Here is a 24,833-nt window from a genome sequence, read left to right as displayed (position 1 = left end):
GTGCGATTTTATTCACGCTGCTAGGCAGCCTGGACACCATGGACCAGATTTTCCCCTCAAAAAGGGAACCAATCACAGAACGGGGAGGGAGCAGTATGACGATGACGACGTCTATGGGACACACCGAAGCAGTTTGTTTATATATATGGATCCAACATGGCATCAGACGCGAAGTTACCTTTCGATGCAGCCTTAGATAGTGTTCTAAGTAGTTTAGAACGCAAGTTTATTTCGTCTTCTTCCTCGTCGAATTTCTGTCGCTCTACATACGTCTTCTGGTATAATTGAAACGATTGGCTATGAGCTACGTGCAGGCGCATTTGATAGACATTCGTAGCGTCCAATAAACGGCTCTGGGCATTCGTAAACCACGCCTCAAATACGAGAAAATGAACATGTGGTTCCCAGACCACGTCTCAATGAGAAGAGGTCTGACGTTAGCCAGGCTAAGAGCCAGAGCGCTAACATTATCCATTCATTTTACAGAAATGTCCTTTAACACAATGCAATGCGTAATTCAAAATAGGTAAAACACCTGTATAAAAACAAAAACAATATGGAACCAAATACTTGGTTAGCATTTGCCTTAGCAGTGCGCTTTCAGAAACCCTCCACCTTCCCCAGCTCCACCTGTATAGATCTGCCACGGGTAAATCATGTACACTAAATTGTCGAACTTTCTCACAGCAGTGTGTCGTGTATGTATATTGTCAGTAGCCTTCATATGATCAATACAGTACATTGTGCCCTATTTTTACAGACTTTTTTACATTGCACTTTACGATTGGCTCACCATCTGAAATCTGCTAACTCTGCTAAGTTAGCTTAATGCTTTTTCCATAAAAAATAGCCAAAGCTTTAATAGCTTGTAAAGCTTCAGTCCATGTTGAACTGAGTTGACATTGAATTGATGAAATATAAACATATGTAAATGTTTGGTGGTTCAAATGTTGTGTATCTTCACAGTGCATTGTTTCACGTTCAGACAAATACTGCATTCAGGGAGTTTTGGAGACTCTTATTGTTCTTATTGTTTGTTTTTGGTGAAACTGAGGTCAATCCCATGAACTAGCAACAGTATAATGCCATACCACTGACATTTTGTTTTAAAGGGATAGTTCGGCCAAAAATGATATTTAACCCATGATTTACTCACCCTCAAGCCGTTCGAGATGCATATGTCAATCTTTTTTCAGAAGAACACATTTTCAGTTATTTTAGAAAATGTCTTAGATCTTTCAGTGGTTATAGTGTGAAGCTATGGGGTCCACCTTCAAGTCCTTCAAGTCCCAAAATGTGCATGCATCCTTAACAAAAGTAATCCATCCGGCTCCAGGGGGATAAACGAAGGCCTTCTGAGGGTAATCCGTGCGGTTTTGTCGTAAAAAATATACATATTTAAACCTTTATAAATGAAAATAACTGGCTTCCGGTAGCGGTCGACGCGCGTTCACGGAGATGGATGCCGGCGTAGGACGTAGCGTAGGAAGCGTGGTGACGTAGAACGAACGTAGAGTTTTGTTTTGCTCTGCTCTCTGGCTGCGCTATCACGTTCGTTCTACGTCACCACGCTTCCTACGCTACGTCCTACGTCATACGCCAGCATCCATCTCCGTGAACGCGCGTCGACAGAATAATGCCAAACTATCCCTTTAAGTATATCTGTATATAACTCTAAGTATGACCAACTACAATTACTAATTACATTGACATTGAAACTTCAGTTATGAAGTATAACTATCCAGATATGAGTTAGCTTTAGTAGCCTATACTAAAAATCAATCACTTTGCATATTGTGCTCTCTCTATTGTAAGCTATTGTCACTCCATAAGTGCTACATGAGCAAAAGCCATTCTGCTATACTATAAAAACTGGTGTACTTGCCTACTAAATCTGTCCGATCAAAGCATGAAACTTTTGTTTAGAGTCCTGGAAATGCTTTGAAGTCACAAATGTTTCAAATCTGCGTCATTCTGACCTCACAAAAAAAGTATATGAAAGCCTATGTTTCCATACTTGATCGCTGTAGGAGTCCCAGACTGTCACTTGAACATGTAAAATGCCCCAGAGAGCAGTTTTATTTTGTTATTGAATATAACTCGATATGACAGCATGTCTATTGAGAGCTCTTTTCTTCGGGTCATTTCACGCAGAGGGAACAAATCTACAGCCTTCCTATATGACATACATCGTGACAGGCAACACCCAGGGCTGCTATACAAAGCCTTTTATTAAAAGGAAAATCTCATTCTTAGATGCTTTAGGCCAATCAACCGAGTCCATTAGTTAGCAGCTCTGTGAGAGCTTGTAGTCATGCCAGGTCTCTGTTCACTCTCATAACTCATGCCATGTCTGTGTGGTCCAGGGTTATTATGAAGCCTGCTGTTATAAAACAATAAACTGGACACTGTCATATTTATTTTAGCAAGGACAATTCTGGCCCATCCACTTGTTTTGACTGGCATTGAGGTCTCGCCATCTCAGAAAGTGATGTGAAAATGGAAAAGGCAAGTTTGGAAAATATGTTCAACTGAAGTGAAATGGAATGAAAAGAAAAAATCCTTGAACAAAAACGTATTCGGGAAAATATGCTAGTCTGAAATTTCAATGTGCTGGGTAGTGTTTGGCCATTTGAAAACAACTATTACTTTATTTTTATCCACACACACACACACACACACACACACACACACACACACACACACACACATATATATATATATATATATATATATATATATATATATATATATATGCTTGTGAAAAGCTTGACTTAATTTACACACATTGACATTTGCATACATTCATGAATATCATGAATATTACAATTAAAAATATATTAATATTAATGTTATATATATATATATATATATATATATATCATGTATGATTGTTTATATTATAATTTTTTTATAATATAAAAAATATTTTGTTTAGAATATAGATATGTTTGTTTAGATATGTTTATACATTAAGACTTTCAAAAGCCTATAAATCTTTAGCATGCTTTTAGCACATTTTAGCTGAAAGCATTGTTACAGTCAATAGTCATTGACACGCTTGGACGTATCCCTCATCAACTGCTTGTACAGTTAGCTTGCTGTCGTACCCAAACACAAAGCGACAGCATGCATAAACATAAAGTGTACCAAATACCCATAATGCCTGGCCTGCCTTTCATGCCCCTTTTAATTACATCTATTGACATCATAGTTAATTGGCACATGCTGAGCGTACAGTTATTTCTAGCGTCAGTTAGCGCATGGGACCGCAACAGACATCGGTTTTAATGAGCTAATGTAGGACGGACCGTAGTGACCTCCATGGGAGTTCACCATGGCTGTGCATTGAGACCGAAACAAACCTGGAACAAAGAAGATGGGGGATTTGAAATCTGTCTTGAGACAGACTTACTCTCACGATGGGATTTAATTGGTTGACAGTTGCATTCAGTGTTTGTTTTGGTGCTGTGACCCAGTTTTGAACCGTGTTGATGCCCTCTGATGAATTGATTAAAAACATACATATATACAGTATAACATAAGACAAGCATTAATTGTGGTGAGTTGATATAAAAAGTTGAATAAATGGAGTCAGTTTGCGTCTTCAGCAGTGAGGCCATAACCAGTCTCTGTAAACATTAGTAGGCGCGTTTCCATTACAGATTTGCGCAAAACTTTTGAGATTTTTCTCATGACGGTGTTTCCATTAACCGATGTTATGCGACTAAAACTTCATTTTTTCTTCTCGCGATAAGTAAAATCATTACAAAAACCATGGCAACGGACGTTGATAGGTTTATGTACTATATCCCAGCCACTGCACTGGCCATTATTATTAATCGGAGATGAATGTGTGTTTTCAAAGCATTAATGGTAAGGAACGACCCTTATTATACTTGTAAGCGGCACATATGAGGTGTTTCTGGGTGTTTCTCCCTCATTTCTGCTTCTAGGTCTTGATTGCGGCATTTATTTGAGGTTTAGAATCCATTATTCCTGTAATTCTTTTGTCTTATATGAATTTAATAAAGAACTCTGTCTCGTATTCTGTCCAAACATACCGCGTCATCTACGTCAGGTGACCTGTAAATGCGCAAAAACTGTTTCCATTGCAGTTTTGCGAAATATTTCTTCTTCGAATTGCCTGAAAAACCACCTCATGCGAGCGTAAAAACGTTTTTGCGAAAAATAAAAAAAAATTGTGAAATTGACGTGTTTCCATTGGGCATATTTTCAATTCGCAATTTCAATTTGCGCAATCTGTAGGGTAATGGAAACGCGGCTAGTGACAGTCCTGAGTGTAAATTTGAGCTTTAGCTGTTCATCTCTGCAGAACAAAAGCGTCTGTGTGTCTTTATGAAGGATGGAAAAAGGTCAGCGGAGTCTAAGTAGACATTCTTCGTCACGGTAAAATGTGTTTATGGAAATAAATGAATGATTGATGGTTTATTGTTCGGGCTGTCACGAAAATGTTTGCCAAAAATGAAACCCTCATGTCATTCCAAACCTGTAAGATTTACTTTTTCTTTGGCCTATTTTTTTATTTTGTTGGGTTGCTTTCCTTAGTTCACCCTGTAGATGTCTGACCCTAGAACCTTCTTGACGTTCTACGCTTCTCTCCCTCTCGTCTTCTTGCATCTGTCAACCTTTGACCTTTAACCCTTGTCATAGAGGAGAAAAGAAGCATGTGTTGACCGTGAAACAGATACCATCACTATTTTCTCTCGCTCTTATTTTCTCTCTCCCATATAAAGGTCAACTGTTCCGACCTCTCCAGCTTCATCTTATCGCTGTCTCCATCTGCTTTCCATCTCTCTCCTGATGTTTATCTGTCTCACTCGATCATTTCGTCCTTCTCTCCTGGCCCGATCTCCCCCCCATATGTGCAGATGACAGTGTGCCCTCAATGTTTACTTGTTTATCTCTTTTTGTTACATCTCTTTTTGTGTTTCTGTCCCTGATTCATTCTGTCTCTTAGTGACCATTCAGTGTAGTGATGTATGCACAGCTGTTCTTGACAGAGCGCTAGAAAAACATGTGTTTTCTTTACAAACCCCCTGTTGACGGTGTCTCGCCTCGCCTTTTTGCTTTTTATGGGATCTGGAATTTTTACAGCCATGGTGCGTTTGACAAGTGTTCAGAATAATGCTGAAATTCATGGTAAGTTACGTCAAAAACATCAAAAATAATAAATTGAACAAATGTCACAAATCCAGTATCCAGGTATGAGTGCAGCTGGTCTACATTTTTAAACAATATTGCTAGTTGGCAAATTACATTTCTAAAACATATCTCATCTAGGACTTACCTATTTGCCTATATATATAGCATGCTGAATCAGAATTAGAATGTATGAAGATATTAACATGCTGTAATCTGGTGTCTGTCAGTGAATTGACTGAAATTTATATTAAACACAACACATTTGATTGTGTGTGTGTGTACGTACCTTTCGTCCACTGGTGTAAAATAACAGGAATCGTTCATGTTCGACTGCAAACTGCATAAGAATATTATTCCTGTTATTTTACACCATGGGAACAGTGTTAACCTGCTCAGAGTGAATTATGGGCCCACATTAGACGTCTGTCTGAGGTTACACCTTTACTCCATCAGCAACTACAGTCCATTATAACAGACTGTTCAGCTAAACGCATACAGGTAAAAAGAAATGCAAAAAAGTATATAAATGATTCAAATAATCAGTCTTTAGACTGATATATCTGCCTCAGCGTGTCTCTTTCAACTTGTCAATAGGTTTACATTCAGTTCTTTAAAGAAGTCATGACATGAGAAATCAAATTTGGGATCTTTTGACATATAAGAGGTCTTTGTACCATTAAAACATCATAGCTTAAAATGTCCTCATTTTAAAAGCATAATCAAGCTCCAAAAACGTCTCATTTTGATATTGCGTGATCTGTGATGTCACACAGGCAAATACATTTGCATATGACTGCCTCCAGAGCAAGACCTCAACGAATAGTTTTACATCATCTCACCATAGGCCCCGCCCACTAACATCCAGTCACTTAATGGCTGACTTTTGTCTACACTAGAAGTGAGCGTCTCGTCAAAAGCAAATAAAACCCATTTTCATCACTGATGCTGTCTACAATGCTTTATCTGTAAATTAAAATTTTATATGGATAATGTTTTTAATACACTTAACTCACATGCAATAGGCGTTGATTTCCAATGCAATGATGACGTTAGCCAATCATATCAGTTTCATCTGACGAGCCTTAAAATGGATCATTTCAGACAAAGGTTCAGAATGAGGGTTGAAAATAATTCCATATGTATTTGTTTTGTGTGCAAACTATTTTTATTAACATTATACATGCAGCCTCAAGGAAAATATTAAAATAATAAATAAAAAAATCAATGTCATGACCCCTTTAACTCAGTGCTATACAGCTGATAAAGGTTTATTACGGAACAAGCTAAAAATAAAACAGATGCACAGCTGTGACATACTTTCAAAACTTGATGCTTCCAGATGTGATCCAAGACATTTAGAACAAAATGGAAATACCGAACAGATGCTGGTCAAGATCCATAGGGATGCATTATACTGTACATTTGAGATGATGTGAAACTTTCTTTTGCTAGAGTCTACCTTAGACAGAAAATCAACAGGTGGTTGGCATAACTGAATATATGACTAACATATTCCCATTAAATCTGGTTCTGTTTGCTCAGAATGTTTGCTAATGCCACTAGTTAATTTGATTAGTGTTCCGATGCTGCATTGTGCTTCTGGTTTATTGAAAACTCCTTAAGGGAGATGCACACCTATTTATAAACCCTGATTCATCGTTGTGATATTCCCATTAAGGATAGTGAACAAACCTTTATAATTGCAATGCATTTTATAACCAAATTCGTTCAATTTGTGGATTTGAAATTGCTAAATGAGCCGGTTTGTGGTGACTCCTTTTCAGACAAAGAACAAGAAAGACTTCAAATCAGTGATTGATGCTTCATACGTGAATGTGAAAACAAGGTTAAGGTGGACCCTGCAGCATGCTTTTAACATTCATGCTGTATCCAGACATGCCTAGCTCATTTTCAGATGTCTGAAATGGCTTATTCAGAGGAGAGAACACCTGGAAGGCGCGACACTCTGGTATACTGGACTTCTTTCCTAGTATATGATGTAAAATTGATGGATCACTTATGATGCAGAACCAAACAGGTGCTCTTTGAAAATGAGTTTCATATGATGTGCTGTCTGGCTAATTCACCGGCAATTAGTCGCTCAGCTGTTATTCTAATATTAGCGTACAATGAAATGGTTTTCCACAGGGTGGACCAGGGCGGAATACAATTGCACACAGTTAGGCCAAACGCAAAATGTGGTGCAAGTTTAAAAAACGGAATGTTTCTATCGAGGTCAGCTACACTTAGTCTTGCTCAGACCACTGAAAACCTGCCTCGGCAATGATCCTCAAAAGCTTCTATTTATCTGTGTGGATTTACTAATAGCGGGACAGATGGGATCGCTGAGAGGGGAGGGTGAAGAGTCGAAACAGTTAAACGTGGGCGATCCCTCCACTCCAGCGTTCTGTCCGGAGAGGATCCATATGGAGACAGGAGAGTATTAGTGTAACGCTCATGTATACAGAGGGGGAAGGGAGTCGGGCGATAGCTTTACCTCTCAAATCTTCTTATCAAGTAATGAAACGGGTTGATTTTGTTCATCCTGATTCTCGTTTAATTTGGGACGAGGATCTTGCAAGTTAATAGTATTGCACTTTTTTAATGCTTTCTTTCCAGTGGTTATTGTGCCAAAATGACTTATTTTGATAGTGGCTTTAAAAGATGAAACATCCAGATTTTGTAAAGGTTTTCAGTTGCCATGCTTAGGTTATAGGGGAAACCAGCAAGTTGTCACACTTTTTACAAAAGTGAATATTCCTAGGGATACAAAAACAACAACAAAAAAACAATATCTATAAAGGACAAAACCTTTTTCAAAAAGTCTTTTTTAGGTTTAAAATACATTTCTTTATAGAGAGCAAATTTAAAGTGTTGGCTACAAAAAGTGGGTACTATTTCCCTGTTAAAAAAAAAAAAAAAAAAAATTTAGAAATAGGTTGTCACACTTTTACTACAGTGAATGCTCCTAGGGATAAAAAAATTATAATAATCAAAATCTGTATGGCCAAAAACCTTAAAGTCTTACTATAGAAGCAGCGTAATTGCTGAGGGGGAAAAAAACATAATTTATTTAACACACATTGAGAATTTCTGACAAAATGCCCAGTTTTAGTTTTAATAGAGTTTTGATTTGTCTTTGAAAACAACACACAAAGATATTTCTAGATAACAACCCATTTGTGTAATAGGATGTTTGACCTTTTTAGTTAGTTTAGTAGTAAATATATAGGATTTTTTAAAGTAAATTTTCTGAAAAGTCTTGGTTATGGAGACAGCATTATTGCTGAGGACAAAAAAATACAGTTTATTTAAAATCCCCCAGTAGTCAATAATTGTATCCCATCTTTGATAACCAAAATTACATATTTAAACGTTTTTTCCTGTGAAAAAATAAATAAATTCATGCCTTAAAATAGCTTGAGTGCAACTCTACACCCTTGCTTCATTTAGTATACGAGGATCAAAGAATATGCTAATTAGCCCCGCCCTCACACTCACACCAGCTCAGAGATGGTATCACAATGGAATCGCTCTTTACAACGTCGGACACATAACGGTAATTTATATGATTATCCTTTTGCTTGACAATGCTATCAAACAGCTAATAATATGTTGCTAATGTTACACAAACCATGTTCCCATTCGCATCCTTTAGCTGCCTTCTTACAATCAGAAACGCTTTGTTTGACTCAGAACGTCAGTGGAGAAAGGCATAGTTCATCATAATATCGTAATATACATCATACACCCTCTATATTGCTAAATCTACCCATATCATCAGAAAAACATACCGGGATAACCTGGCATCTCTCGAGACTCCCCTGCTTGTTCGCTGTTAATGATATGCTAAAGCCCGCCCGCACATTGATGTGATTGGTTACAAGGTAGTTTGTGACGTCAGAAAAACCAGCAATTTCAAAATGCGTTTGAGACATTAGGCTTGTTCAACTTTATACAGCTCTGCGCAGACCGATCGGCCGGCCGACCAATGACAGTGCACGCCGGTTAGAAATGTTGTCCAATTGAGACAGCACCGCCACCACGTGACTGTGACATATGGCATCAAAATACCACGAGAGCGATTCGAAAGCAGTCGGAGGACTGATGCTCTGATGACAACACAGCTGTTCTACGATTGGCCGAATCCGCCGCATGACAACGATCACGTGTGTTTCGTGTTTATTCTCACACCTTCAGTTCCACTTATGCTCACAAATCAGTTTTTTATAACAGTAAAATCTCTTTTCATGTAGTCGCAATGTTATATTGTGTCATGTTTATCAAAATAAAACTGAACTCTCGCCGACCGTTATATCATCCAGCCTCAGCCGATATCGAACACCCCTTGTCTTCGGTTCACCGTCGTTTTAAAGAGAAAATACTCAGCAATGGTGTTGACTTATGAATTTGCACATGGTTTGTCTTAAAGCATATTAAACCACAAAGACATATAAACAACATTAAAAGCTTGATTTTTACCACAAGGGGACTTTAACACACCTTTGGATTCTGTGACAACATGCCCCAATAGTTTTAATAGAAAGATACAAAACCCTTTCAATATATAAAACACATTTGTGTAATTGGATTTTTGACTTCAACCTTTATAGTTACTACGATATAGAAGATTTTCCCAGTGTGACAACTAGCCCCAGTCTTGAGGAAACAAGCAAATATATCCAGTAGTACAGATTTTTCCTATCAAATTACTTTTGTTGAAAAGCGAACAGTTTGGCAGCTCTTTGAAATGACTATTTTGTACGAAGCATTTTTAGATACATCTGCAAACTCCATGAAACTCAATCCTACCATTAGTCAATAGACATTGCGGTGAAAAAAAATCAAAATATGAGCGTGCAGTGGTCTGTCGAAAGTCTTTACCCTACAATAACGGAGTATTACCACTGTCTAGCCCTCCCCTCTAGTCTAGTCAGCAAGAGACTTGACGCAGATGGCAACAACCAGGGTAGACCTACAACAGCTGGTATAAGTCTATAAGCTCGTAACAAAATGGATCAACGGGCGCAGCAATACGACAAGCCACCGAGACTACGGTCGGACGCTTTACGGATATTTTAGTCTGTGGTGCTTCGGGAAATGACTGGTCTTATTAAACGAAAATCACATAAGGTTAAGCAGCTGCAAAGCTTCTGAGGTATTTAAAAATCCCCCCCCCCTGACTGTGCATAAGACTTCCTGGTATGGATTAGAGGCTGCAGCTACATGTGGTGTTGTGGCTACATACCTTCAGTCAGTCAAAACCCAATCTGGTGCTGAGTTTTCCCTCTCCCCAGGCCGAGAATCGCCAAAAGCGAAGTGGATGATGGAGAGAGGGAACGGAAAGGAGAAAAAGAAAGAGATCAATATGAAGATAAAGTGAGCAAAACTTCGCTGGAGATGAACTGTGGAAAAACGGGAGAGAATGATGGGGGAGACTGGATAGATCGGGCGTTTAGATGAAAGCACAGAACACTGAGATGAAAGAAAAAGAAAATCAACCTATGACACACAATCTTTAAGAAATATCACCCTCAGTTCTTATTGGGCCATCACACTCCCTAGAGCAGTGATTTCAGAGAGGGCCGAGAAGGTGTGTGTGTGTGAGAGAGAGAGAGACGACGTATAGTCTTGGATTTCTCTCACCAGAAACATAAGCCAAACGAGAAATCTGTGCTTTTAAAACTTTACATTTCTGAAACATTACATTCCATGAGAGGAAAACATTGGCTAACCCCTCATTTGGCTCATAGACTCTCAAAGGGTCTGTCTAAGCTGAAACATACCTAACCACTCGACTTTGTGGTTTCTAACCAATATGGCAACAATTAAAGACATATGTGGATTTTCATATAAGAAGCTTTCTAAAGAAGCGTATACAGACATGCATATCTGCATAGTATCAAAACTTATTTGGCCTATTTGGTTCATTTGAATTCTAACCAATATAATATTAAAAGGAAAATAGGGTGCAGGTATCCAACCTGATATCACAGGAAAACGTAACTGTGTTACAAGATTCTGTATGATTTTGTACAATGTGAATAGTACAAAAACATACGATTGTTAGAAAAAAAGTATGCATGAAGGTCCGCACCCCTGAACAAACCCGTCACTGAGGCGCAAGAAGATTGTATCAAAAACGTACAAATGAAATCATACGAATTAGAAATCATTCATCAAAGCGAAAAATATTTAAGAATTGGCATGAGAATGTTGGCATCATGTATATTATTTTCATTTTAAAAAATCATCACTGAGCATCCTCCTGAGGTGGCAGTGGAAGTAAGTCTCTCACTTTGTCTAAAATTGCTCCATATTCCCTCAATAGTGCATTTTTTTGTCATTCAATATATGGCAATACTATATATGTGTGCATATATGTATAGTTGTATGCAAACAGAATAAATACATTCATAAATCTCTGTCTGCATTTTCCTCTGGGTGGTTCAAGTCTTAAGGGTGGTCTTATCCTATCCTATCCTATCCGGACGGGATTCGATTTCAAAGAACCTGAGTTAGCCACAAAGCAATTTTCCAATTCTCTACCAAATGGAAAAACAGTCCATTTGTTCATGAATCGGGCTACAGTGGGAGTCATTTGTTTATGAAGCTGACTGACTTGATCACTCTATATGCTTGATAAAAATGTTTAAAAAGTGCCATGCACCAATGCAAATGGTAAGCCTACTATATTTTGTAGATATAGATGTGACCTGAATTCCTTTGTTAGCTAAAAGATTGGCTAAATGGAGGCATTTGCGACAGTCCAAGTCTAATCCACCTTGCAAGAGAACTGACACTCACATACGGTATATTTGAAGAAACTGCTGCCCCCAGCTGATCAAGAAACAGTAATACACCATTCGTTCTGAGTATATTCTATGAGATATGTGATATTAAGAATAGAATAAGTTTCATTTTCAGAGAATTATTTATTACAAGCAGGCAAAAGCCACCATTCTCTCCAGCAAGATTCCAACTACACTCTAAAGCTTTAAGCTGGACTGAAATCAAGCACATGATTCAGACTCTTAAAAAATATTCTCTACAGGCTCGTATAAGGTGATTTATAATGGTGGGGTTAGTGCATTACACACACATAAACTTTTAATCACATAAATATTGAGTAAAGCAGTGCACTTCCAATCTATTGCATTGAAGATTCTTAAGAATAAGCTTCCCTTACTTCATTTAAGCTTTAAATATTTTCCAATTGTGCAATAGCATACGGGAATCCAAAACAACAATTTGTGTAAGCTACAAGGTGAGTGTGTCCTAACAATTTGCTCAGAAAAAGTCCTTTTATATACCGACTGCAGTCTAGAAGCCACATATTTCAACAAATCAAAATTCTTCGTAACTATCTAAGGCGAAACAGCAGCGAGAAGCATTTGGTCTGGCATTAGACGTATGTTGAGTAAATATCTTTGTAAATGCTCGAGTTGACAGCTGATAGAGTTTGACAGACCTGTCTTGACAGCATATGGCTAGAGGTTGAAAGAGCAGATGTTTACGATAGAATTGTGGGTTATAAAACGAGGCCTTGTGTAACAGTCTGGAATTTCTGCTCTGTTTGGAGCTTAATAAACGAAAGCACTTTAATACAAGGTATATTATGTCACTATAATATACACAATGTGGGGGGGAAATCTAGTATATAAAAAAAAAACTTTGAGGCACATTTCCTACACAGAGAGATTGGTTGGGAAACACATCTTTTTGCATATATATTTTGTGTGTATTAGAGATGCGCGGATGGGCTATTATTTCATCCGCAACCGCATCACAAAAATCATCATCCGTCCGCCATCCAGCCGCACCAACGTTTTTGACCAATTTTCAAAACCGCACCCGCCCGCCATCCGTTGATTTGTGTATACATATATTTTTCATTTGATTGGTTCAACCGCCCGCCACCCGCCCGAATTTAATTAAAATATTACTTTTCGTCACGTCATCCGCCCAATCCGCGGTTTTTCCGCGGAGTCCGCGGCTGTAACCGCCAACCGCGCATCTCTAGTGTGTATATATAGGTGAATATGCACTTTAAAGTTTTCATGGGTATATAGGTGGCGTCACCAAATTCATAATTCAATGGAAGAGGTTCATAATTCAGCAAGCAGTGCAGCAATAAAGGCCTCTCAAAACAAAAAGAAAAATAATCAGAGGTTTATGTTGGGTGCAATTAAAAACAACCGTCTCTTAAAATCGAATTATAAAAACAATAATCAGAGTTCAGTTCAGTTTGGTAACACGTGACTGAATGGTGACTCGTCTTACTGGGGTTTGATTTGCGTTGCGATTGGCTACTAGCTCCTGTAGCTGCAGAGCTCCGCCTCCAATGAAACAGAATGCAGGGCACACGGGGGCGGAGCAGTCCACAGGTCCCTCCCAAAGTGGGCGGAGAGAGTGGGCATCGTAAAACGTGACACGGCCCTTCTCAAAGTCGAGACAAATTCCTAGTCTCGGAGGCAATGGATAGGTAACGCCGGTTGGCGAAGAAGGGCTGTTGCCATTGGTGAAGCCAGACTCTCTGCCGTGATGGGAGTTGGCGGAGGAGGGCAGGTAGATCTTGCCCATGCCCATTGTGAGGAAAGCGAAAGGAGGAGGGGAATCTGACGAATCCTCGGCTCCACTGTCATGGCCGCTGTCTGGATCATATCTATCAGACAGAGAAGATGAGGTTAAAGTCAGCATGAAAAATGGTTGAAATCAAGTGCCATTCATTTTCCTCTTTAAATATGTGTTTCACTTGGAAATGCTGTGCCTTTTTAGTGTTGATTTGAAACTTGGTGGAAACACTGTATATAATATGGATCAGGGGTTTTCAAACTGGGGTCCGGGGACTTCCAGGGGGCCACAAGGAAGTGAAAGGGGGTCCGTGGAAATGTTTAGAGAATTTTTTTTTTTTTTAATTAGATTAAAAAAGTAATGGATAATAAATAAATAATAAATTAAAATAAACATATAAATAATAAACAGTATAGTACTACAGTGAGTAGGGGAAAAACATAAGAAACACAGTATAAATTGGGTCTTTATACATAAAAAGTCATAGCTGCCTTCTACATTTTTGGATGGAGTCCCTCACAAAAGATCATATTTGGGGGTCGGTGGCATCTAAAAGATTGAAAACCCCTGATATAGATAATATCATATGTATAATCTATATATAGAGATCAGATGACATAAAGCAAGTCTGTATGGTATGGTATGGTATTAATCATTCAAGCTTTTACATTTTGTTGTGTATAAAGGTATAAATAAGTGAAAGAACGGATATTTTTCATCATTTTGAATTTAGATGTGGTTATTTGGGTTTATTCTTTATAATGCTTTTCATTTCTATTGTAGTCATAATTTCAATCGTTTTGGTCATAATAAAACCAAAACTGAAGGTTTGGGTCATATCTTAACATTAACATATCTACTTTCTCTTCTCGTGTTTATTTTCGGTTCTCTCCCTTTGTTCATTTCTGAGATTTAGTACTTACCTTGGACTAGCCATGTCTTGAGGCAGATGAAACCACTCTTGAAGTTTAGACTCCAGGCCCACTCCAACCTGTAGAATATAGAGAGAAAAAGTGATTTAGAAGGAGGTACGGGAGAGACGGTTAATATAGTTCTCTTTCGTTGCAGAACTTGCCTTGACCAGATAAGAGCCTGGCTCCACTGAACATGCCCAATAGTGTCGGCCCTGCGTTATGGCCACGTCCCCCACGAGCAGATCAGCTGTCAGGTGACAGGAAGTGAGGGCCCTATCGGCGGCCTGCAGCAGGGACAGACCGGGCACACTGCGGGCACAACGCTGCTCCTTACTCACCACCAGTCTGTCCGCGTGCAGACCCCAACGAGAGTCCAGGTAAAAATTCAACACTGCCGAAGAGGCGGAGGGAGACAACAGCGAGGGAATACGGGAGACATTTTGAGGAGGATAGAAGAAGAGGGGAAAGAGGGACACAGAATTAAGGCACCAAACGGAGGGAGGTAAGAGTGGGTGGAAAAGGAAGAATAGAAGTATAGGAGATATATGCAAAAGGAGGACATAGCATAAAGTAGCAATCAGGAAAACAGTAAACAAGGAAAAAAGACAGAGAAATGCTCTCTGGGAATAGCAGGGTGAAATCAAGACTGCAAAAAGGAGGAAGATTTGCGTTCCAGCAGACAGGCAGAGAAGAAAAAGTGTATTTCCTATTTTAATTCGTTTTAAAATGTAATTTATTTTTTTATTATTCAGCATCATTATTCCAATCTTCAGTGTCACATGATCCTTCAAAATTCATTCTAATATGCTGATTTGCTGCTCAAGTAACATTTCTTATTATTATCAATGTTGAAAACAGTTGTGCTGCTTAACATATATGAAAACTTCTTTAGTGAATAGAAAGTTCAAAAGAACAGCTTTTATATGCAATAGAAATCATATGTAACATTACAGATGTCCTCACAGTTTTGTCCTTGCTGAATAAAAGTTTTTATGTTTTATTCATCTATGTAATATTTATTGTTAAACTTTTACTGTTCATGATGATAATGTGTTTTTGCTCGGCGATCTGTGTTTTTTGTCGATTTATCTCTGCTCGAGGTGTGAATAGGGTTTTATGCCTAAAACAAGTACAGGTGTTTAAAATAAGCACAACATTGGGGATTATTTTTTTCCTCCTAATAATCTATTCTATTAATAATTAGCTATAAACACTCAGAAGATAAAGTTACTATTTTGTCGTGAACATCTGCCTTCTGTTTGGATGCAAACCTTGGATTATTATTTGTAACATGGGCCTCCATTTAATGTGTATATTAATAAACATTACACAGCATTAAAGTTAGCTTGTGGCCACATTTACAAAGCAGATGGGTCAACATTCACATCAGATCAAAATATTTCACTACATCGAGGGTTTTAGGTGGAAAATAAACATACTGGTGGATTAAAGAATAAATGGCTCAAATAATAAAAAGATGAGGGAAATATAAATAAGAATAAAGATACAATAACAGAAAGAGTTTTAAGGGCTATAAAAACGAAACAGGGAAGGTGGCAGTATAGAGATGTTGTCAATAAAGCTGGGAAACAAAACATGGAAAAACCAAAGATTGTAGGGACAAAGAGAGATGGGAATGGATAAAAAAGGAAAAAGATAAAGAGTAGATGAGTATCAATTTGGAATGAATTCTGTTTGTACTATGTCTTGTGTTGAAAACACTTCGTACCTGGAGCCGGTGGTGTGTGTAAATATACTTCCTCACTGTAATCTCCGAAGCCGGCCTTATTGCAGCCTCTCACCCTCAGCACATACACACTGTCCATCTCCAGCCTGTCAATCACAGCGCAGGTCCCGGTCACCTCCTCCAATCTCTGCCAGCCCCAGCGAGCGGTAGCCAATCCCCCGTGAATCCCTCCTCTTGCCCCGCCCCCTGGCACCACCCCACGCCGCCGGAACTCCACAGAAAAATGCCAGGCAGGAGAGGAGTCTTGAGGCAACCGCCAACAGAGGAACAGCTGGTCGTAGGCAAGGGTTCGCTGGGTGTCAATCACAGGAGCGAGAGGGGCTGATGGGATAGGTCACTTTCGGTTAGGCTTAAATTGTGACACTTCGGACTGTTTTCTGACATAAAAATGTGTTCATTTATAAAAATACAGAAACATTTTATTTAAAAAATGAAGATTCAGAAAGCTTCAAAATGCAGTGTGTAAATTTTAGCGGCATCTAGAGGCGAGGTTGTGAATTGCAACCAACAGAAGTTACGGCGGCCGACAGGAAAAGATGTCATCGTCTGAGACAGCAGAGAGTAGCCAGTTCAGCAATGAGGTTTCTTTACAAAGATAAAGTAAGAAATTATGTTTACTTAATTATTCAGTAAAACGATATGTTATTTTGCAAATATTATTGTTTCTTGTTCATCATTGTGTCAGTGTTTTATTCGCTGACTTTAGCTAGCTTCTTTGCACGAAGAACAACATAGTAACGAAACGCGTGTGTCCGTTCAGGGCCACTGTAGAAACATGTTGCTGCAAAATGGCTATTTCAATGTAAGGGGACCCGCGGTGTATGTAGATAGAAATGGCTCATTCTAAGGTAATAAATACATAACGGTTCATTATGTAAGGTCTTTACACACCACTGAAAACATAGCTATGTATATGATATTGCATTTCTGTCAACAGATCCTCCTAAATATTACACAATGCACCTTTAAGAAAATCCCATAATAATTTAGCCCTGTTGTATCTATACATTTTGAGTTGTCCTACCCTGAATGAAGTTCAGGTCTGTGAGGAGTTTGAGCTCTCTGGAAACATCAAGCTGGAAGTGACGGAACGAGGGATCAGCAGAGAGAGAGAAACGCTGCATAGATTCAATAGACTGGGCCAATCTGAGAAAAAGAGAAACAATAGTCCAGTGTTTTCACGTTTTGGCAACAGACATCAGTGATATCAGCAAGTCGTCTCACCTGTTGTGTGTTAATCTGGCTGCGTGCACAAAACTCGATGGGTCGTTTTCTTTGAGCAGCTCTTGAGTGAAAGCCATCAAGCCGGCGTGCTCCAGCAGGCTGCGTTTTTCAGCCACCTGATTGGCCAAGGCCTCTGCCCTTCTCTGCCGCGAGCTTTCCAGAGCCTGAGCCAGCATTGTCTGTCGCTCGGTTAGCAACGCCATTATCTCCTTCACGCAGTGAGAGAGCTGCTCTTTGGCTGATACGTTGTTCACCTGCATTCATGCACACAGACAATAGCTCAGCGCATCAAACACCTGCGGCACTTTTGCGACAGAGATGGAAAAGGTGGGCGTACCTCAGTTTGAGTGACAGCATTCTCCAGTTGAGTGATCTGAGTCAACACCATGTCCTGATTGGACAGAATGTAGTTCAGCTCCTTGGTGATCTTGTCCTAGGGTTTGCAAAAACACAATGTAAATGATTTTCAACTTTCTCTTTCCGAGATTAAGAGATTTATTTAATAATGTATGTATTTAAACAAATATGCATGGAAAACCCAAAGTGTGTTTTATTCATGCACTATTCTTTATGTTTTAAACACTTTCATCCCTGGAATATTTTAGTGGCAAGAAAAATTCAGAATGACTTTGCAATGCATTCCATTTTTGTTCAGATTTTCATTGTGATTGTTATGTATCCTTGTAAACATAACATAGTCAGTTACGGTATGTTTTAACTGAACTTAAACAGTTGAGAAATAAAACACATGTGTAACGTAAAAATAAAAGTGACTGCAGCCTAATATTCCTTCTCCTGTCTGTGTTTTTAATGTTAATCAAAGAACAAAAGATAAATAACAATCATTCATTGCTATTGACTGAATAACGTTTGCAACTTCAATAAGGATTGATCTGTTTCATGGCTGGTAAAATATATTTATGGCTGATCAAATTTCTCAAGTCACCAGCCATTGGCAGGTGTGGCAAAAAGTTAGTTTTAGCCCCTGTCTATCATGTCCTTTAAATCTTGTACATATTGTAATCCTAAAGAAAAACCAGCCCTGTTAGAGTAAAATACCTCACTACAGAAGGATCACTCACAATGGAGTGTGTTTACTGGTGATTTCCTGGCTTTCAAGAGTTTATAAACCATAGATCTAAGACATGCGATGAATAGAGTTGCACATCACAGCTAAACAAACTGAACACCATTGTGCAAAATGTTTGTGAGGGATAAACTCATCTGATCACATGACTTTTCTCCATTGTTCTAGTTTTTTAAAGGTGCTCCTTACTCGTGTACAATTAAAGTAACTGTGTGGTACTGCACTGGCACTGCCATTAGAGGGCACTGTTGTTTCATAAAAAAAATGGCAACTGAATATGACACAGTCAGTTATTCAGCTTCATAATGTTGATTAATATAGAGGTGAGTTAAAACCATACCTTGAGACTCTGGTAGGCTTGGGCGACGGGCGCGATCTTGTGACCCGTATGGACTCGGCGCAGTTTACAAAGTGAACAAAGAAGCATCTGACAGGACTTACAATAAAACTGTAGCCTCTCCTGGTCGTGTTCTGGACATGTCAACACCTAGAGATATGGAAAGAAACTTTATGATGCACTATGGATAAAATTTGCATCTGTATATTTAGTTTAGTTTCGCTTGGAAATGCGTCATATTAGGGAAGCAAAATGGCTTGCGAATGCAGTTTCATGTTAAGTAATTTGTTATCAGATCCTGGACCTCAAGGTATAAGAGGTAATCGGGTAGTAACCACAGAAGAAGCGTCTCACCTTTGGCCTGAAGTTCAGGGTGGGCTGCACGTGTTCGTGCTGGGCGCGGGGAGTCCCCCAGGGGTGGTAGAGTTTGAAGCACTCGTTACAGAAGCTGGCTCTGCAGTCTGAACAGCCTTTAGTGGCCTCCAGGGCCTGTGGGGGTTTACAGAACTGACACATCACAGCCACACTGCCCAGACTCACTGTGTGTCTGTACCTAGAGAAAGCAAGAGAAAGAGGCAGATTCTACAGTGATTCTATACTTCTTTGTTTGCCTGTATGCGGTTTTATTCATGCAGATATAGTAATCACACTGGGTAAGTTGTGTACTAAAGATTCTATTTAAGATTGCTAGGTCACCAATCAAATAAGTAAATAGTTTAAATCCTGAAATTGTATTATATTATATATTTAAGATTACTAGGTCACTAATCAAATATTATATAATATTAAAATAAATATTAGTAATTTATTTAATGTATTTCAAATTCTATTTACAGGGATAGTACACCCAAAAAACTCGTACAGGTTTGGAACAACTTGAGGATGAGTAAATGACAAAATATTAATGTTTGGGTTAACTATCCCTTTAAGATTAATAGGTCACTAATCAAATAAGTATAAATGCAGTAAATATACTATTATATTATATTGTATTAAAATGTATTATGTAATATAATACAATACTGAATTGTGTATTTAAGATTCTGTTTAAGATTACTAGATCACTAATCAAATAAGTAAATCAATATAAAAGTAAACTGCTCAAATTAAATAAAATACATATTGTAGCCCATATCTTATAATGCCAAGATATTATTATTATTATTATTATTTTAAATAGTTTTGATATTTGTCGGTCATTTAGTGCATTTGCATCTTTTTTTTTTTTTTTTGGATCACAACATTACGGGGAATATTTAAAATATGATAATATACTATACTAATCTATTGCTTAAATGTATCATTGGTACCGATAAACATTACTATATCTATATACTTTGTTCTTTTTTTTTTTTTTTTTTTGAGCGTGCGTATATTAATCTTTGGTTCTTTCCTTTGTATAACTTTGTTGTGTTGTTAATTGCATGTTTTGTTCAGTATAAAAGCAAAATAAATAAATATTAATTCTGAAATTATATCATATTTCATTACAAACATTTTATATTTTATTATATTAAGTATAATATTTACTTGAATGTATTTGAATATGTGTATTACCTTTCTACAATCCTCTCCAGTGTAAGGTTCCTCATGCACTCAGCCAATCCTCTCTCACCTAGTTCTACATCTCGCCCACAGGGGGCGCAGGGGAAAAGCATGAGAGGTGCATGGCCTTCCTTTCGCCTGCGACCTGGGTACGTCCCAGAGCCTAAACGCATACATACATACGGTGAGAAAAACTGAACAGATGAATATATCAACCTGTTTACACTGACTTTAAAGATGACGCATACGGTTTCTTGTCTTTACGCACCTGAGCGCAACAGGCGGTCCACGCGGTCAGACTTGGGCAAGGGTCTCCGCATCTGCCGCGGGGACCGCATGTTGGGGGTGGAAGCGGGCGAGTTGGGCTCCGGGGGGAGCTCGGGCTGGGGATACCCGCTCTGAATCAGCACCTCAGAGGCACACATGAGACACACGCTGTGCAGGCAGGGAAGTACAATTGGCTGCTTCACAATGTCCTTGCACACAGGACACTGCAGTTCCAGCTCCATACTCTTCATATTGGACTGAAGAAGGAATAGAGGGGGAAAAAAAGGAGAAAGATGAGCAGGAGCGGAAGAGATGGCGGGCAGAGATGTGAATGTAATTGCAATGGTTTTTATTAAAACGTACATCAAAATAACAAACACAAGAGCCGGAAACCATGGAACTGAAACATGCATCATCTAAAGACATCCACTGCAAACAACTATTTAGAAGGAACAAAGCTAACAAGACACACCTGAGGCCTGTTGCATGAAGCCGGTTTCAGTTGCTACCCGGGTAAGTTTGAGATTAGTCTGAGCAAAGTCTGTTTTTTTCAGGCTCAAGAAGGTGGATTGTATTTTAGCAGTGTTCATCGCCACTTTAACTTACACTACACTGCAAACCTGCTCCGGTGCAAGTTTTATTCTGGGGTAGAGAACGCAAACCAAAACTGGACCAATCGCGAAACTCAGGGTTTGTTCAGCTATAGCTTCATGTAACAGGCCACTGGGAATAATCAGACTCATCAACATGGAAAACTACAATGAACTACAAACATGGCACTAAGGACAGGAAGTAACACAAAAGTCCTAACAAGACATAGGGAACATATAACTCTAATATGATTTGGTACTTAAGAAACATTTCGTATTACTAGCAATGTTGTAAACGGTTGTGCTGCATAATATTTTTGTGGAAACCATGATAAAAGATTTTTTGGATTATTTGATGAATAGGAAGGTCAAAGGAACAACATTTAGGCTTCTCTAAATAGAATTATTTTGTAACAATGCAAATGTCAACTTCTTTCAAAAACCAAGTTTTGAATGATAGTGTATGTCCAGGAATGTATTTTGTTGTAATGGTGCAATCAGAACCTTTCCAAATATTTTCTGAATATGCAGAACAATGCAAAACTTGACATACTTTATGTATAACAATCACAACATTATTTATCTAAGTACCATATGCTCCTGGATCAACATTCCTAACCAGTCATAATAACCCTGAATGTCCTCCTAAAATCAGAGACAAATGGTTAACGGGAATGTTCCCTAAACTTGTTTTTTTAATAATCACGCATGAACTTTATTTTGTCAAAAATACAAATGTGTACATGTTGCTCAAATATTATTGTAGCCCAGTTTGTGCTGAATGCAGACTTTAGCCATTAATATGTTGCTGAAAAAAGCACAAATGTCAGAGCATGTCAAAACTTCTCCAGGGGCCAAAACCCTTTCAGACCCCAGAGTTTTAATTAATAATCATGAAACTCAAATGTGTTCCCTTCTGTGTTTACCTTTTTACTTGATGCACCCTTATCATATTTGTTGCTAAATTAAACCTGTCCAAACTTTAAAGCTGCAGTCCGTAGTTTTTCCTCTTTGTCGCCATCTCTGTTCAAAATCTGAAATTGCAGTTATTCGTGGAATTATCAACCTTACGTGGGTTGTGCCTCGGCACGGCACAGCGCGGATGAATCCAATGTTTTGAGGAGAATGTGCAGCTGTCAGTCACTGCGCCGGTGTGGATACTGTCATTCGGAATCACAGATTCTACTTTTTGGAAGAATGACCAACATAAGAATTTTCACCTGAAATGTCATCTGAACAAGTAAGTAACATCTACTTTTGTTCTAACCGAATAAGGGAAAAAAAGCATTGCAGTAAATCGCACGATAGCTTATCATATAATGTCAAACCGTGCAAATTATACTTTGTTCTCAAATTGTTTATGTTAACAACAGCATTGTGTGACTACATTTAATGCCCTCCCGATATTTATCCTTGTTTTCGCATGGGCCCGGTGGCAGTCTCTTTTTTTCTTTAGCCACTCCGAAGTCTTTTGCATTTTACAACGGGTGAATCTCCAGTTGTCACTGGTGATCGTCGTTTGAACCTTTCTGGATCCGCCATCAAATTGATAAGTTTAATTATATCAAGTGCTGTGAGAAAAGGCTATAAATCTCCACCTCCAACATCCTCACACGCAATATAGCCTACTAGCCGAGACTCCTTCTTTACGTGTACAGATGTGACGTAATGACGCAAAGACATGCTCGAATTTCCTGTGGAAATCCACCAGTACCACTGGAATTAAAAACATTATTACAAGCTTACCGTTTTGAATTGAGCTAAGGCAAGCAGATAGTTTTGACCACTGGCTGATTATGTACTTGATAAAAAAAAATATTTTGGATAATTTTTAACCCAAAAAAGTTACGGACTGCAGCTTTCATTTAGAGTGAACTGTACACAATACATGTTGCATTTTCGTATTGCAATATATCGTGGCACCCCAACAGCTTAGCAAAAACGCTACAAATTGTATCAGTATGTGAATTCTCTGGGATCAAACATGCACTTCATGCACTATGATGATAGCCCTTTCCATGGTGATAAACTGAAAATTCAGAGCATGGTTCAGCCAGATAATTGCTAAAAATAGGTGCTGAAGTCATATTTGGGGCAGAATTATTGATCTCCATGAAAAATTATGATGTGTTGCACACTGAAAGAGGCAGATAAAATGAGTAAAGAGACTAGATTTTCATGCTGCCTGGTTGCTGAGAGAGACATGCACACCTTTATAAATAGCTGTCTCTGGTGCACTGCTAGTCTGTAATGCTCTTAAAAATGGATAGTGACCTGATGTAAATGATTTAACCAGACAGCTGTGTGACATTGGAAGCTCTGTAAAGGCCACGTCAGCTTAAGAATGACCTTGTCCATCAGAAACACACAGTATAGACATATTTCTGGTGACTGTTTGAAGACATGCTGAGCAACAGCACTAAAAAGCATGCACGTATACAGAATATGCCTCTCCACAACCACATACAACACATATTTGTAACAATAAGACACGTTACAAATTAGTTTGAACTCTGGGAACCACCATGACAAAGACATTCTTTAGTTTATTAATTCTGATAATCAAATTACCACAGTGCAAATACTACAATACAGCTGGTTATCACTTGTAAACTAGTAAGTTAACCACTGCTTGCCCCATATACAATGGCAATGTCATCTTAAAATCTAGTATCTACCCTTATATCTTTGCATTAGACAAACATTTTTTCCTTTAAATCGTAATTTAAAAATCAAAACGCATGCGTTAGAAAGGCCTACAACGGCTTAAAGACACTAATGGGCTTCTTTATCATCACGCGGTCATTCAGCAATGTCAACTGGCCATATACGTCACTCCATCCCGCAATACGAAAGATTTAACGTGATTTTACCACAGTACAAAACAAACGCGACTGAGGTTTGCCCTACAGAGATGACTGTAATACTGTGTGTGCGGTTTGCTCGAGCTGTATTCGGCAGCGCCCTTACCTTCACCTGAAATCTGGGCGCCATTACGGGATCCTGCTGCCTTTACTTCATATGAGAGAGAGCACTGATGTCGCAAATCTGTGCGACTTACCGTCATGCACATATTTTATTGAAATGAATGAAACCCCTACTTGCAGTTTCCTGCCAGGTAAATGCATTAGGCTAAATCAGGAAAACACGGCATGCCATCGAAGCATCCACATGCACGATGCGGATTGCGGATACAAATCTTGAAAATGTACCGTTTATGTTCCGTTTCGTCGCAGTAGACCGTCATATGTCAATGGGGAAATCTTCCGTTGGCCGCCATTGCCTCTTTCAGGTTGAAATGTAGGTTAGTAGGATGTCGCTACATCAGCACGCAACTGGAGATGCTTTCCATCGGGCTCGTCTCCTGCACGCATCCCGTTTC

General features: G+C 38.7%; 1 protein-coding gene and 1 long non-coding RNA gene across 5 annotated transcripts in view; one reads left to right on the top strand and one right to left on the bottom strand.

The window, feature by feature from the left end:
• The window catches only part of LOC311299741, a 20,702-nt gene extending 5,046 nt beyond the window's left edge, over positions 1 to 15,656 (top strand). Inside the window, exon 3 of the long non-coding RNA XR_014629191.1 lies at positions 14,809 to 15,656. This is a non-coding gene — a long non-coding RNA (uncharacterized lncRNA). The remainder of the gene's footprint in view (positions 1 to 14,808) is intronic.
• trim46b (tripartite motif containing 46b) lies at positions 11,718 to 24,833 on the bottom strand. Of its 4 annotated transcripts, none has more exons than XM_084423545.1 (12): positions 24,664 to 24,833; positions 20,863 to 21,118; positions 20,607 to 20,757; positions 19,404 to 19,602; positions 19,053 to 19,199; positions 17,963 to 18,058; positions 17,626 to 17,879; positions 17,426 to 17,547; positions 16,384 to 16,722; positions 14,816 to 15,045; positions 14,664 to 14,731; positions 11,718 to 13,831 (listed from the first exon to the last, which is right to left on the bottom strand). In XM_084423545.1, the coding sequence occupies exons 2-12, from the start codon at positions 21,110 to 21,112 to the stop codon at positions 13,405 to 13,407; spliced, it is 2,283 nt and encodes a 760-aa protein (XP_084279671.1). In that variant the 5' UTR covers positions 21,113 to 21,118; positions 24,664 to 24,833; the 3' UTR covers positions 11,718 to 13,404. The 4 variants fall into 4 exon arrangements, with proteins under 4 accessions (XP_084279671.1, XP_084279670.1, XP_084279669.1 ...); XM_084423544.1 differs by lacking the exon at positions 24,664 to 24,833 and adding an exon at positions 24,422 to 24,461; XM_084423543.1 differs by lacking the exon at positions 24,664 to 24,833 and having other exon boundaries at positions 20,863 to 21,752.

Source organism: Rutilus rutilus (assembly GCF_951802725.1).
Source record: "Rutilus rutilus genome assembly, chromosome: 11".
In the NCBI taxonomy this organism is placed as follows: Eukaryota; Metazoa; Chordata; class Actinopteri; order Cypriniformes; family Leuciscidae; genus Rutilus; species Rutilus rutilus.
This window is presented reverse-complemented; position numbering and strand designations above follow the sequence as displayed.